Here is a 14659-nt window from a genome sequence, read left to right on the forward strand (position 1 = left end):
CCGAGCAGGGAGCCCGATGCGGGGCTCGATCCCAGGGCCCTGGCATCACGACCCGAGCCGGAGGCAGACGCTCAACGACTGAGCCACCCAGGTGCCCCGAACAATGTGATGATTGATATAGGTCTACATGTGCAATGATGACCAAGATCAAGTCATGAACACATCTGTTCCCTCACCCAGTTAACTCTGTGTGTGTGAGAAATGCTTAAGACCTACTCCCAGCAGGGCGCCTGGGTGGCTCAGTAGGTTAAGCGTCTGCCTTCAGCTCAGGTCATGATCCCAGGGTCCTGGGATCGAGCCGCGCATCGGGCTCCCTGCTCAGCGGGGAGCCTGCTTTTCCCTCTCCTTTTGCCTGCTGCTCCCCTTGCTTGTGCTCTCTCTGTGTCAAATAAATAAATAAAATCTTAAGAAAAAAAAGACCTACTCCCAGGAACTTTCAAATATACAACACTGTCTTCTTAACTGGGGTCACCATGCTGTACATTAGCTCCTCAAAGAGATATGAGCACCCCATTCTCACGGCAGCTTTAGTCACAAGAGCCAAGATATGGAAGCAACCTAAATGTCCTTTGATGGGTGAGTGGATAAAGAAAAAAAAAGGGATATATGTCCTCAATAGAATATCAAGCAGCCATCACAAAGAAGGAAATCCTGTCATTTGGGACAGCATGGATGAACCTGGAGGGCATTATGTTCAGTGAACTATAGCCAGCCAGAAAAAGACAAATACTATATGACATCACATATATGTGCAATCTAAAAACAACAACAACAACAAACAAAAAAAGCCAATTTTGCAGAAACAGAGAATAAAATGATGGTTGCCAGGGGATGGGGAGGAGGGAAAAAATGGGTGATGTAGATTAAAGGGTACACGTTTTCAGTTATAAAAAGAATAAGTAAACACTTGTAATGAATCAAGGAGAGGGGAGTGAGGGGGTGGTATAAGGTATTGGGTATTGGAGGAACATCCAGTGTGCCAAGACTTTGCAGTGCATGTGTTCACAGAATCCCCCATCCCCCAGGCTCCTGCAGTCCTCAGCCCTAGACATTGGAGGATTTTTCCCACAAGGGGAAGGCCAGGGCCTCCCAAACCACTGGGGTTCCCTGGGCTCCATCTTTGTTCTCTCTCACCAACAGCCTGTTGGGCCTTGGTTTTACTTGCATGTACCATGACCTTCCTTTGGCTTGCATGTAAGGTCACTTGGCTGACACGGACATGGGGCCAGACCCCATGTGGTCTCATTTTCTCCTGGAAAGCCAAATTGTCCAAGTCCAAAGAGACCATAATGAGTGAAGAGACCGAACAGCCCATTTTTGGCCTGATGCCAAGACATAGCTCCCCCACAACTGGCCCCTCAGCTTTGCACCCAGAATGGATGCTTGCCATTCTCTCTCTCTGGACTTTCCCCTGGCCTGATTCTGTGCCCTTGGAGTGGGGACTGCCGCTGGAACCTCACTAGTGAGTGCAAACAAAGCCAGGCCTTTGGGAACTCTCAGCCCCCAAATCCAGTCCCATAATGCCCCCAGTAGTCTCAGACTTGAAGGGACACAGCCCTATGGGAGCCAGAGGACTTGTTCTCCTGCTCAGCTGACACTTCCCTCCTTCTCTCTCATTCTGGGCTCTGCACCAGCTCCTCTGGCCTTTCCCTGCTCTTGCTTCTCTCCCTTCTCTTGGTTCTTCTGGCCCTACCCCACCTGGAGGGAGCCAGCAGACATCCTCCCCACCCCATGCTTCTACAAGCTAGTCCCCCGGGCTTAATTGTCTGGACCCAGGGTAATTTGCCATCAAATCTGTATTGGTGAGGAAGAAAGAGAACAGCCTCTTGTTTAGGGCAAGATATTGGTGGATCTAAAGTGGAACTGGAGAGGGCAAGTAGGGTTAAAAGAGATTTGGGCTTTTAAAAAGACACAGAAGGCAAGACATTTCAGGATAAGAAGAGATCTGCCTTGGGAGAGAAAAAACATTTATTGGATCCCAGTAGAACTTTGTCAGCTCAAGGGCTGGGCCAAGAGAACCAGAGGGGAGAGCCACTGCGTGGGGCCTGGTTCCCAGAGCCTTTCACCAGCCTGACACCTCTAGGAAGACCAGAAGAGTCAGGGTCCTCCTCTGTAACCCCAAAGGGGTCACTTTCCAGCATTTTCTGGAATCTTCTTTGGATCTGTGCCTTGTGGCTAGTCATATTTTCCAAAACAGCCCAGTAAAGCTTGAGAAGAATTTCTTGATTTCTGCTGATACCATTGGAAGGGTCTCCATGCTCCATGGTTTTTTTTTTTTTTTTAAGATCTTATTTATTTATTTGAGAGAGAGAGAGAGAACGAACAGTGGGGAGGAGGAGAGGGCGAGGGAAAGAGAGAAGCAGACCCCCTGAGCAGGAAGCCCAACTCGGGGATCGATCCCAGGACCCCGAGATCATGTCCTGAACCAAAGGCAAACGCTTAACCGACTGAGCCACCCGGGCATCCCTGATTCCATTTTTGGGGGAAGTACTCTTTTCCTCCTGGGAGGGTCTGAAGGCAAAATCTCCCTTCTTGCCCTCAAGAATGACATCATCTTTAGTTCAGCCACTCCCTTGTTAATGTCTCAACTCTCCCCAGAGAAGTGTCTTTCAATCTCCTTGCTCCCTAAGGAAAATAATCCATATTTTACCATCTTGGGTTATTCATGGGGTCCCATTGGGATCACCCAACTCTGCCTTGCCCAGCCCCCACCCCCACTTCTCATTGTGACTTTGATTTGATCTCCTTCAGAGGAGTCTTATGGCCTGGAGGACCGGCCACATCCTCAACTGCACCACCTCCCTGAGTGGACTCCTCATTTGCTATATTACCTGACATAACACCTAGGTGACAACTTGATTCAGAGACTTGTTTTCTTTGGGGATGATACTACTGTCTTCATGAAGCTGTTTCAACCCTGGAAAATCATGATAATTTTAATGTGGTCAGAGATCCCCCAACAATGACGCTCTCTAATGTCAGAAATAGATCAAACTTCCCTGTCTCACACCCAGGACTACAACTATACCCTATCAGTAAAACTCAATCAATTTTTGTGGCGCGAACCAATGAATGAGTCCTTGACTTCCCCTCCCTAATCCTTTCTCCTTCCTGAATAGGTATATGAGTCAATCAATTAATCTAGAGAAAAGCAAAGACCCAAATCAGGATTAACTGGATGGAGATTGAAGAATCTCATTAAGTATTGTTTTCCAATTGGAAGTCAGTCGGTGGTTGAAAGGGGTAGGGGAGAAGTGATAAGAAAGGTGTATAAAAGCCTCAGGCACCAAAGAAGAGATGCAGAGCCCTCCAACCCTGGAGCCACCCACCTGGGTTCTCCACCAGGTCTGAGGCCTAAGGACCTGGCCATCTGCGTCAGAGCTGGTAAGTTGCTGTCCCAGCAAAGGACATTCCCATCTGAACTAGGGCAGCCAGTCCTGCATGGTGACATGCAGCCCAGGATGGCACAAAGTTTTCCTTTTTCTTTCTTAGATGAATAGATTTAAGGCTTTGGTTTTGCCTAAATCCCAAACATTTTTATCTTGTGCTTTGGTTCATGTCATTCTTAATGCCTTAACCAGGCAGACTTTTTTTTTTTTTTTTATGAAAAACATCTCACTGTTTGGAATTTTATTTTTTGATATTTTAAACAGTTTGTGCCCTTAGATTATCGCTCATATACTTCATGGCTTTGTGATTTTACTAGTTTTTGCTTTTTTAACTAAAAGCTTAAAAACATCCCATATGATATTTTAAGAGAGAAGTTTTTATTCTGACTGCGAACTATTTCTTCCCCTGAACTCCTTCCCAAAATAGTAATGCTAATATAGTGCATGAAAATGTACACTTCAGTATTTTCCATTGCTGCTCCCAAATTCTATATAATACTGTTTCATGGTTTTTACAATTCTTATTTAAGGGAGGGGGCACCTGGGTGGTTCAGTTGGTTAAGCGTCTGCCTTCAGCTTAGGTCATGATCTCAGGGTCCTGGGATCGAGTTCTGTGCGGGACTCTCCACTCACTGGGGAGTCTGCTTGTCCCTTATCCTCTGCCCACCCCCCAAAATAAATAAATCTTTTAAATAAATAAGAAATTTTAAAGTGAAAATGAATAGCACCCATTTTAGAGGTATCTCCTTAATGTTTCCCAGTCGGGTTAACAGTGGAAACTGAGGATGCGTTAGGCCACATGACACTCCTGTTCCTGTTGTTTTAGGGCCTAGAGTGATGATCTAAAATATTTCCCCCCAAAAAAGTGGGGGTCAGCTCTCAGGCTTCTCAGTACCCACTTCCCAGTGACACTGGAATCAAGCCAAGTGGTGGGTGGAACCATATGGGTTTGTTGCTGCATTTCCTTCTCCTGGGTGCTTGTGAGACGCTCTGTCCTGGTGCTTGTGAGATGCTCTGCAGGGGCAGAGTGATGGCTGCATGGCCACAGAGCCCAGAATAGAACTGGAGTAAGCTGAGGCTCTTCTACCATTTTCAGAGCAGTGACTCTGGCCCTGAGTTGGTTCCTCTGAAGGATGGGGAGGAGACCGGCATGCCCGGGCTTGGCTTGAGAAGGATGCCTTGTTCCCTTGACATTTCCACAGGGTTCCTTTCAGAGCAGATTCAGGATGAGCATCCAGGCCCTACCCAGACTCCTGGAACTGGCGGGAAAGAGCCTGCTGAAGGACGAGGCCTTGGCCATTGCTGCTCTGGAGTATCTGCCCTCAGAGCTCTTCCTGCCACTGTTCATGGTGGCCTTTGCTGGGAGATACAACAAGACCCTGAAAGCGATGGTGTGTGTCTTTCTCTTTGCCCGCCTCCCTCTGGGGGGCCTGATGCAGACACCTCACCAGGCAACCTTACAAGCAGCACTCAGTGGGCTTGACGTCTTGCTTGCCCAGAAGGTTCTCCCCAGGTAAGGCTCATCCATGTAGCCTGGGAGGGTCCTGGGTGTCCTGGAAGAAGCCGCTGGGGTCACAGAAAGTAGATGGTCAAGGGCTGGATGAGAGGCTTCTGATGATGGCAATGAAGGTGCTCAGAGGCCTTGGCCATTGCTGAGCTCACTGTGGGAGATGCCTTCTGGAGGTACGGGCCTGCTTAAGACGCAGGAGTGCCTGAGAGGAGACGCCCCCCGCCTCCTCCCCATGATACTTCCAGGTACTAGAAGTGGAGACAAGGGGAGATGGAAGGGAAAAGGAGATAGAGAAAAGTGAGGCAGGGAGGGAAGAGGGCGAGGAGCAGCTGATGTCTTCTCACAGGTGGGAAGTCCAACTACTGCCTAAATTGAGACTCATGTTCTCATCCACACTGATCTTAAAAGCATCTTGGCCAAGCTCCGGTTTTCCCCACAGGAGGCGGAAACTGAAGGTGCTGGATTTAGGGAATACTGGTCAGAACTTCTGGAGAGTGTGGTCTGGAGCCGGGGCCCATGTGTCCCCACCGATGGGACCAGTGGCCAAGGACGGTGTAAGGATGAGGTAGCCGTTGGCTCCCTTGGTCGTGTCCATAGACCTCTGCCTCAGGGACAGGACCCAGGATGAATGCCTCACCTACCTCCTTAGGTGGGCCACACAGAGAAGTTCACTCCACCTGTGTTGTAAGAAGCTAAAGATTTTTACAATGCCCATCCAAAATATTAAGAAGGTCCTGAATATGGTGCAGCTGGACAGTATCCTGGAGGTGGAAGTGAACTGCACTTGGAAGCTGTCCACCCTAGGGATGTTTGCTCCTTACCTGGGCCAGATGAGTAACGTGCAGAGACTCGTGCTCTCCCATATCCACACGACGCCCTCCAAGGAGGAGAAGCAGCATGTCGCCCGATTCACCTCTCAGTTCCTCCGGTTGCACCACCTACAGAAGCTCTCTATGGATTCTCCCTCCTTCCTGGAGGGCCGCCTGGACCAGATGCTCAGGTGAGAGGTGGCAACCCTGGGGGGTGTCGCAGTGAATGCGAGACTGGGATGTCAGGTACACTGTCTCATTTGCTGCTCTATCCTGAGTGTGGTATCACACAACCATCCACATAAAGGTCCGGGGCTATGGAAAGAGACACCTTGCCAGGAAGCTACGCACTGGAGGGGGGCTCAGATATAGTGAGGGTGGGTTTGTGAATTCTTCCTTAGGAGGAGACGTCCAAGTTTAGATGACTTAGGGAAATAGGAAAAGGGAAGAGGACATTCAAGAGGGGAAACCACAGCAGACCTGAGCATCTCCGAAGAGAAGCCCTGCGCTCAGCAGCTTCATAAACGTGCACGAGTCTGTAAAAGGTTTTGTGCTCCAGGTCCGGGAATGAACATGGAATGTTCGATTCTGGAGGTAAGGGAGTGGGAGAAGAAAGAATCATGAAAAGTGGTAGAAAGTGTGCTGATGATGCGGGGATGTAGGTGAGCCCCCGCAGACTGGCACCCCCAGTTGAGGCTGGGGGATCTTGCCCGGGTTTGTTCTTTGTCTCCCACTAGCCTCACCTGGCCAGAGATACAGGGGCCTAAGGCCCAAGCAATGGCCTGAAGGAAGCCTGAGTTGAGAGCATTTATGGCTTTCTGTCCCAATATTAAGATTCATCGATGCCCTCCCTTGATTGAGACCCTGTGTCAGACTGATCCTATTCTAGTGCATTCCGTTACCTTCATTAATTTCCATAAATTAAGTTAGAGTATATTGTACTCTGCTTGACAGATGAGGAAAGGGAGCTTTAAAGATTTTGTGAGCCTGACCCAGTCACACAAGGGACGGTGGCAGGCCCCAGCCTAAAATGAGGCTGGGATGCTGGGTACTGACCTTCATTGTGATGGTCACAATCATGTTGGCCTTGGACAAGTCAGTTGTCTCCCCTTTGAGGCCACCTGCACCCCGGTTCCCCAGGCCTAACTGCTTGGTTTCTCCCCAGGTGCCTGAAGACCCCTTTGGAGACCCTCTCCATAACAAACTGTCAGCTCACAGATTCGGACTTGGCCCACCTCTCCCAGTGCCCCAACGTCAGCCAGCTGAAGGACCTGGATCTGAGTGGCATCAGCCTGACCTATTTCAGCCCTGAGCTCCTCCAAGTTCTGCTAGAGAAAGTGGCAGCCACCCTCCAGGACCTGGACTTAGATCTGTGTGGACTCACAGAAGCCCACCTCGAGGCCGTCCTGCCAGCCCTGAGCCGCTGTCACCAGCTCCGGACCTTCAGTGTCCGCGGGAACCTCCTCTCCGGGGCCATCATGGGGAGGTTGCTGCGCCCCACTGCCCAGCTGCGCCATCTGCGCCTAGAGCTCTATCCTGCCCCTCTGGAGAGTTATGACCCTCAGGGAGCTCTCCACCTGGGGAGATTTGCCCAGGTTCGGGCTTAGCTGACAAAGATCCTGAGGGATTTAGGATTGCCCAGGACCATCTGGCTTAGCACCGGCCCCTGTCCTCACTATGGCAGCAAGATATTCTGTGATTCAGAGCCCATTATGTGCCCCTGTCATATGTCTGCCTAGTTGGGTGCATTAACCGACAAGTGTCTTCTGGGCGTTTAGAAACTGAAATCTAGAACGTAGCTGCATCGCTCGAAACGGGAACACAGACCCCCGGTTTCAGATATCTGTTCAGTGTGAATGGGAGAGGGAAGGTGACCCAGCGGGAGGACAGGATAGCAGACAGAGAAGCCTTGACTCAGGGAGTTGCTGGGACCTTCAGGGACATGTGTCCTATAGTCAGAAATGTGAATCTGAATTTCCAGAGGGGGTTTGAGCTTGAGACTCACATGTGGGAGTTATCCCTGTGTGGACCCTTGTAAAGAAAGGATAGGAAATAAAGAACCTCAGTGTAAACTCTTTGGTTCCTTCCATGATCAATTAACTGGTTTTTCCAGGTTACACTTCAGGAAGCTCCTGTTACTGATGGAGAAGAGCCGTACTGAGTTGTCCATGATCAAAAACTCTCTTAACTGTTGTGGTGGGATTTGGCCCCAGGAATTCACAGCATGTTTATGATTTCCTCCAGTTTTATTCTCTTCCATGGGCATCTCTTGATTCCTTGTTTCAGGGGCTGTTCGTTAAGTTAATACAGCAATTGGAACATACTAAGTGGCCGATGAGCCATTGGAGACCCTCTGACCCTCTGACCCAGATGCCATGACCCTGGATGTGAACCCTCCCCGCTGTTCTCCAGGTGGACCCCAAGGCCTGAGTTCCCAGCCTTTGTGCTGAGAAAGGGCTTCACAGCACAAAGCAGGGTCAATCCTGGAAGGGGTTGATTAACTGGGGCCTCTGGGCCTCACCCACCCACTCCTATCACAGGTGGGTGGTCGTTCTTGAATTCAACCAGCCAATAGAGACATTCAAGTTCCTTTTAGCAAAAGTACTAACATCCTACAGGCATGGAAACTTAGCATTTCTACACCACATTAAAAAAAATAATAATATCCCTGTGCTAGGTCCTGTCAATGAGAGACTGACTTTATTCTCCTAACACCTCTCTTCCCTCACCAGGAAAGACTAGAACGACATGTTTTGAAATCAGTATATTAGGATGTATAACAAAATATCTGTAGGCAAATGAATGTCTTCCTTGCCTGGGGTAAGACAATGTCTTGGCCAGGTTTTCTGGACCAACCAATAGAATGTATACTGACATTAGAATTGGCTCACGTGGTCATGGCCGAAGTCCCACTCTCTTGTCTTCTGTAAGCTGGAGAACCAGCAAAGCCGGTGGTATAACTCAGTCCAAGACTGAAGGCCTGAAAACCAGGAGAGCGGATGGTGTAACTCCTAGTCTGAAGCCTAAGACCTGAGAACCGGGGGATCCCCAGTGTAAGCCCCAGAGTCTGAAGGCTTAGAAGTCAGGAGCTCTGGGTGTTCATGGGCAAGAAGAGAATTTGCCCTTCTTTCCCCCTTTTGTTCCATTCTGATCCCCAAGGAGTTGAACGATGCCAGGAATCTCTAACCTCAATCTACTGATTCAAATGCTAATCTCTTCCAGAAACACCCTTACAGACATACCCAGGATTGATGTTTTACCAGCTACCTGGGCATCCTTTAGTCAAGGTGACACACAAAAAAGCATCACAGTGACTCAAACAAGGGCACCCAAATGAAGGCTCCCTGCTGAGGATTCAGGGGCTGGTGTTGTTGGTGGGAGGTCCGTAGGCAAGAGCCTCCGTTTCCCTCTGAAAGGAGTTTTCCCTGTATGATGATGCACATCCACCCACCTTACCCAATTCTTGTAGGATCCAATGAGATGATGCACGTGGAGGGCTTGGCATACAGTAAGAGCTCAATAAATGAGTCTTTCCCTTCACTCCTCAATCTTCCTTTCTATTCCTGACAGCAGGAAGAGAGCAGGACACAGGGCATGCCATAGGACTCAGCTTTCATATGTGGTCACCAATGAATCATGATTGACGCAGGCAGCTTCCACGGCCGGCACAGGGAGAGGGAAGGCGTATGAAAAGACTGGATTTCTCACTAGAGACTTTCCAAGCCTCGGGACTTGTATGCCACCTGCTGGTAGATCCAGGTGATAACAAGCTGGGCTATATTGTTCACTACTTCAAGAAATCTGTCATGAAATGCTGTTTGAGTATAAATATTTGTGTTGTGATATATATAAATATCAAAGATATAAATTGATTTTAAAGATTGTAAAAAGAAATTTGGTGTTTTTAAAGAATGCATGCAGATATATCAAAAAAGTATTTAACTTCTTTTGGTGCCTGTAAACAAATGAGACTTTATTTTTTTTTAATTTAATTTAATTTTATTATGTTATGTTAGTCACCATACAATATACATCATTAGTGTTTGATGTAGTGTTCCATGATTCATTGTTTTTGTATAACACCCAGTGCTCCGTGCAGTACATGCCCTACAAATGAGACTTTAAAACTAAGTTTAAAAAATCAGCGCCTGGGTGGCTCAGTTGGTTGAGCGACTGCCTTCAGCTCACGTCTTGATCCTGGAGTCCAGGGATCGAGTCCCACATCAGGCTCCCTGCTGAGCGGGGAGCCTGCTTCTCCCTCTGACCCTCTCCCCTCTCATGCTCTCTCTCTCTCTCAAATAAATAAATAAAATCTTAAAAAAAATAAAAATCAATGAACAAGAATTGTTTCCACTGTAAAAATTAATTAATTAATTTAGAGTCATAAAATTTTAGAGCTGGAAGGTTACAGTTAAATTTTTAAAAGGAGGGGCACCTGGGTGACTTAGTCGTTAAACGTCTGCCTTTGGCTCAGGTCTTGATCTCAGGATCCTGGGATCGAGCCCCGCATCAGGCTCCCTGCTCAGCGGGAAGCCTGCTTCTCCCTCTCCCACTCCCCCTGCTTGTGTTCCCTCTCTCGCTGTCTTGCTTTCTCTGTCAAATAAAATCTTTAAAAAAAAATTTTTTTTTAAAGGAGACTTTATCTTTTTAGAGCAGTTTTAGGTTCACAGTAAAATTGAGTAGAGAGTAGTTTCCATCTAACTCCTTCCCTCCCCCACCCCCCACAAGGTGCAGCCTCCCTACCAGAGTGGTACACATATCTTGGTTGCTTACAGATTTTGGCAATTATGACTAAAGCTGCTCTAAGCATCTGAGTGTGGGTTTGGGTGTGGACATAAGTTTTCACCTCATTTGGATAGATGGCAAGGAGCAAGATTGCTGGATCATGTGATAAGGATGTGTATTAAATTATTTTTTTCCCTTGACAACTTTACCTGTTAGAGATTGCCTTATAAAAGTCAGGGGCTGTGTCTCTGTCACCCGGTGGTCCCAAGCAGAGCACAGAGCCTGGCACGTGGTTGTAAATGCTTATAACAGCATGGTGCCTGGAAATCTTTATCATCAGTTTATAGCTAAATGTTATTTTCCACTAAAACGCAAATTTAGGGAAAGCCAACATTAGCAGACGACCAATAATATAACTAAGTTGGATACGGAAGGAATAGCGGGTAGGATTCTGTGGTCACTATATTTGTACAGGTAAATGGTACATGAAGGCGAACTTCCTTTGTTTCCCATACTTTTTATGGTTTTGCCCAAGTAATACAGACAACATTCTCAATGTCAACCATTCTGTGAATGCAGATAGAACAGACATCTCCCTGAACTCTCCCTTCATCCCAGGTCCCTTTCCAGAGGGTTCAGTTTTGCATACCTTCTTCCAGACTTTTCTGTCTTTCTATATATTTATATGTGCATATAGAAATGTTTGGTCTCACCTTTCCTTATAGAAATAGTGTCTTGGTGTGATTTTGATCATCTTCTTTTTTCTCACTTAAGTATATAGGTCTTAAAGGTTTACTCTTCTTGTTATCTGGCATATAGAATTCCATAAAATGATTGGTCCATAGTTTAACCCTTTGCCTGTTTATGTAACTTTAGGTTGTCCATCCCCCTGCCCCCCCTTTTTTTGCTATTACCAACCACATAGCAATAAAAATCCTTGCACACAGCACAAAGCTTCTCTTTGGCTTCTCAGTGTTTTCTCCCTGCGTTTAGCCCCATCTTTCCTGAATCACTCATTTCAACACCTCGGCTGGATTATTCTCATCAACTGATGAACAGGCTCTCCACTATTTTTCACTTTAAAAAAAGAAGAAAAGAAGGGCCTCCCTTGACTTCCCATCCTCCTCCAGCTTTTGTTTCATTTCTTTTCCTTTGTAACAAAACTTCTCTAAAGAGTCCTTGGCACTCCCTATCTCTGCCTTCATATTTCATAGATGCACACTGTAATTTTTATTATGAAACATTCCAAATACATGGGAAAGTATAATGAGTAATATACAAAAGACATGGGTACCCACACCCAGCTTTACACTTACAATATTCACATTTTGCCATGTTTGCTTTAGATTTTTTAAGCCTATTACAACTCGATGTCACAGATGACTCTCCCTGGGGAGCTCTCCCCCATCATCCCTAAATCCTTGTCTCTCCTTCCCTCCCAGAGCTAATCACTAGCTTAACTTTGTTGTATATTATTACCATGCATGTTTTAATAACATTTTTATACATATGTACCCATGAATAAGGGATATTATTTCAGATGTTGGTAAAATTTACATAATTGTCATAGTTTATCTTTCTTTAACGTGTTTTTGGGGGGCTAAGATTTTGGTTTTGAGATTTATCAATATGTATTCATGTAGATTTTAAAACCAATTATATTGTGCTATGACTTAATGACAGGAAACTATATACATTTAAAGTCTACAGTTTAAGTTTTGAGAAATATGTACATCTGTGGAACCAGCACCACAATAAAAGTATATTTCCCTCACCCTCAAAAGTTCCGGCCGCTCTTTGCTGTCACTGACCCCCACCCTCAACCCGCTAACAACTGATCTGTGAGATTTTTCATGTAGTTGTTGTGGGGTTTTTTTTTTTTGGTCACTATTGGGATGCATTTTCCAGAATGTATTATAAGTTGAATCATAATGCTGCCTTGTCTTTGGTGTCTAGCTTCTTTGAGCATCATCCTTTGAGGACCATTATCCTGTGTGTATTAGTGATTGTTTCCTCTTTATTACTGTGTAGTGTCCATTGTATGGACATACCACATGTTTATCTACTCACATCTTGGTGGACATCTGTGTTGTTTCCAGTTTGTGGCTGTTATGGAAAAAGCTGCTGCATAAATTATATACAATTCTTTGTGTGAACATATTTCATTTCTCTTGGGTAAATACCTAGGAGAAGGGAGGGCAGGTTTGAACAATGAGCTTATGCTTATCTTTATAAGAAATTACATTTCCCTGGTAACTAAAGATGTTGAGCACCTCTTCGTGTGTTTACCTGGCATTCGTGTGTCTTCTTTTGTGAAGTGTCTGTTCAAACGTTTTGCCCAATTCTTTTGGTTTTATTATTATTGAGTTATAAGAATTTTTTAATATATTCCCAACACAAGTCCTTGTTAGATATATGTATTGTGAATATTTCTTCCAGTCTGTACCTTGTCTTTATTTTTTCAGTGGTATCTTCAGAAGATGAAGAATTTTTAATTTTAATAAAGTCGGATTTATTGATTTTCTCTTTTATCATTTGTGCTTTTGTGCCCTATTTGAAAAATCTTTGTTCACTCCAAGGTTGCAAAGATTTTATGCTAAGTTTTCTTCTAGAAGTTTTATAATTTTAGCTTTTACATGTAGATCTATGATCTATTTCAGGTTAATTTTTATGTAGGGTGTGGGATAAACTTTGATATTTTTTTGTCCCCATGTGGATATCCAGTTGTTCTCAGACCACTTGTTTTTTTTTTTTTAAGATTTTTTTATTTATTTGTCAGAGAGAGAGAGCGAGAGCACAAGCAGGGGAAGGGGCAGGCAGAGGGAGAAGCAGACTCCCCACTGAGCAGGGAGCCCGATGCGGGACTCGATCCCAGGACCCTGGGATCATGACCTGAGCCGAAGGAAGACGCTTAATTGACTGAGCCACCCAGGCGCCCTCAGACCACTTGTTAAAAAGACTTTTCTGTTCCCATTGAGTCACCTTGGCACCTTATCAAACTGACCATATATATGTGGTCTACTTACAGATTCTCTGTGGTGTTCCATTAATCTGCATGCTGGCATGATTACTGTATCTTTATAGTAAGTCTTGAAATCAGGTAGACTGAGTCTTCCAAAATGCTCTTTTATAAAATTGCTTTGGCTATACAACGACGTTTTCATGTCTATATACATTTTAGAATAAGCCTCTCAACTTCTACCAAAAAGCCTAATGGAATTTTTATTAGGATCCCATTGAATTTATAGATTTGGGGAGAATTGACATCTTAACAGTATTGAGTCTTTTAATGCATGATTATTGTGTGTCTCTCCATTTATTTAGGTATTCTTTCATTTTTTTAAAAGATTTTATTTATTTGACAGAGAGACAGAGAGAGAGAGAGCACAAGTAGGCAGAGCAGCAGACAGAGGGAGAGGGAGAAGCAGGCTCCCCCTGAGCAGAGAGCCCGATGCGGGGCTCAATCCCAGGACCCTGGGATCATGACCTGAGCCGAAGGCAGATGCTTAACTGACAGAGCCACCCAGGCACCCCAAGTATTCTTTCATTTCTTTCAGCACTGTATTGTAGTTTTCAGTGCACAGGTCTCAAATATATTTTATTAAATTTACCTTTAAGTATTTCTTGCTTTTGGATGCTTTTGCAAATGGAATTTCTATTTCAATTTCCAATTGTTTGTTGCTAGTAGGTGGCATAGAGATACAATCAATTTTTATATGTTGACCTTGTATCCTATGACTTTGCTAAATTTGCTTAGTTCCAGAAATTTTGCTGTGGATTCCGTACGCTTTTCTATATAAATGTTCATGTTGTTTGCAAATAAAGACCATTACTTCTTTTTTTTTACTTTGTATGGCTTTTCTTTCATTTCATTTCATTGCCTTGTTGCAGGGGCTAGAACCACCAGAACAATGTTGAATAAAAAATGTGAGTGTACACATCCTTGCTTTGTGCCTGATCTAAGGAGAAAGCATTCAGTCCTTCATGATTAAGAATGAATTTGGCTTAAAAAAAAAAAAAGAATGAATTTGACTATACATTTTTTCTGAGCATGGCCTTTATCCTACTGAAGAATTATCTTTTATTGCTATTTTAATAAGAGTTTTAAAAAATCATGAATGGATAATTGAATTTTGCAAATGATTTTCTTGCACTTAATGAGATGATCATATGGGATTTTTTTTTGCTTTTGTTACACTGATATGGTTAATTATACTGAATGATTT

General features: G+C 45.1%; 1 protein-coding gene across 1 annotated transcript; it reads left to right on the plus strand.

The window, feature by feature from the left end:
- The first annotated feature begins 4307 nt into the window (after positions 1 to 4307).
- Positions 4308 to 8349, plus strand: LOC102750430 (PRAME family member 12-like). The gene is given in 3 exon segments (XM_031022945.2): positions 4308 to 4902; positions 5339 to 5899; positions 6874 to 8349. Coding segments are annotated over 3 exon segments (1422 nt in total). The 5' UTR covers positions 4308 to 4615; the 3' UTR covers positions 7448 to 8349.
- Positions 8350 to 14659: the final 6310 nt, after the last annotated feature.

The sequence above is a fragment of the Leptonychotes weddellii genome, chromosome 4 (genome assembly GCF_054177405.1).
Source record: "Leptonychotes weddellii isolate Sample4059 chromosome 4, ASM5417740v2, whole genome shotgun sequence".
Classification (NCBI taxonomy): domain Eukaryota; kingdom Metazoa; phylum Chordata; class Mammalia; order Carnivora; family Phocidae; genus Leptonychotes; species Leptonychotes weddellii.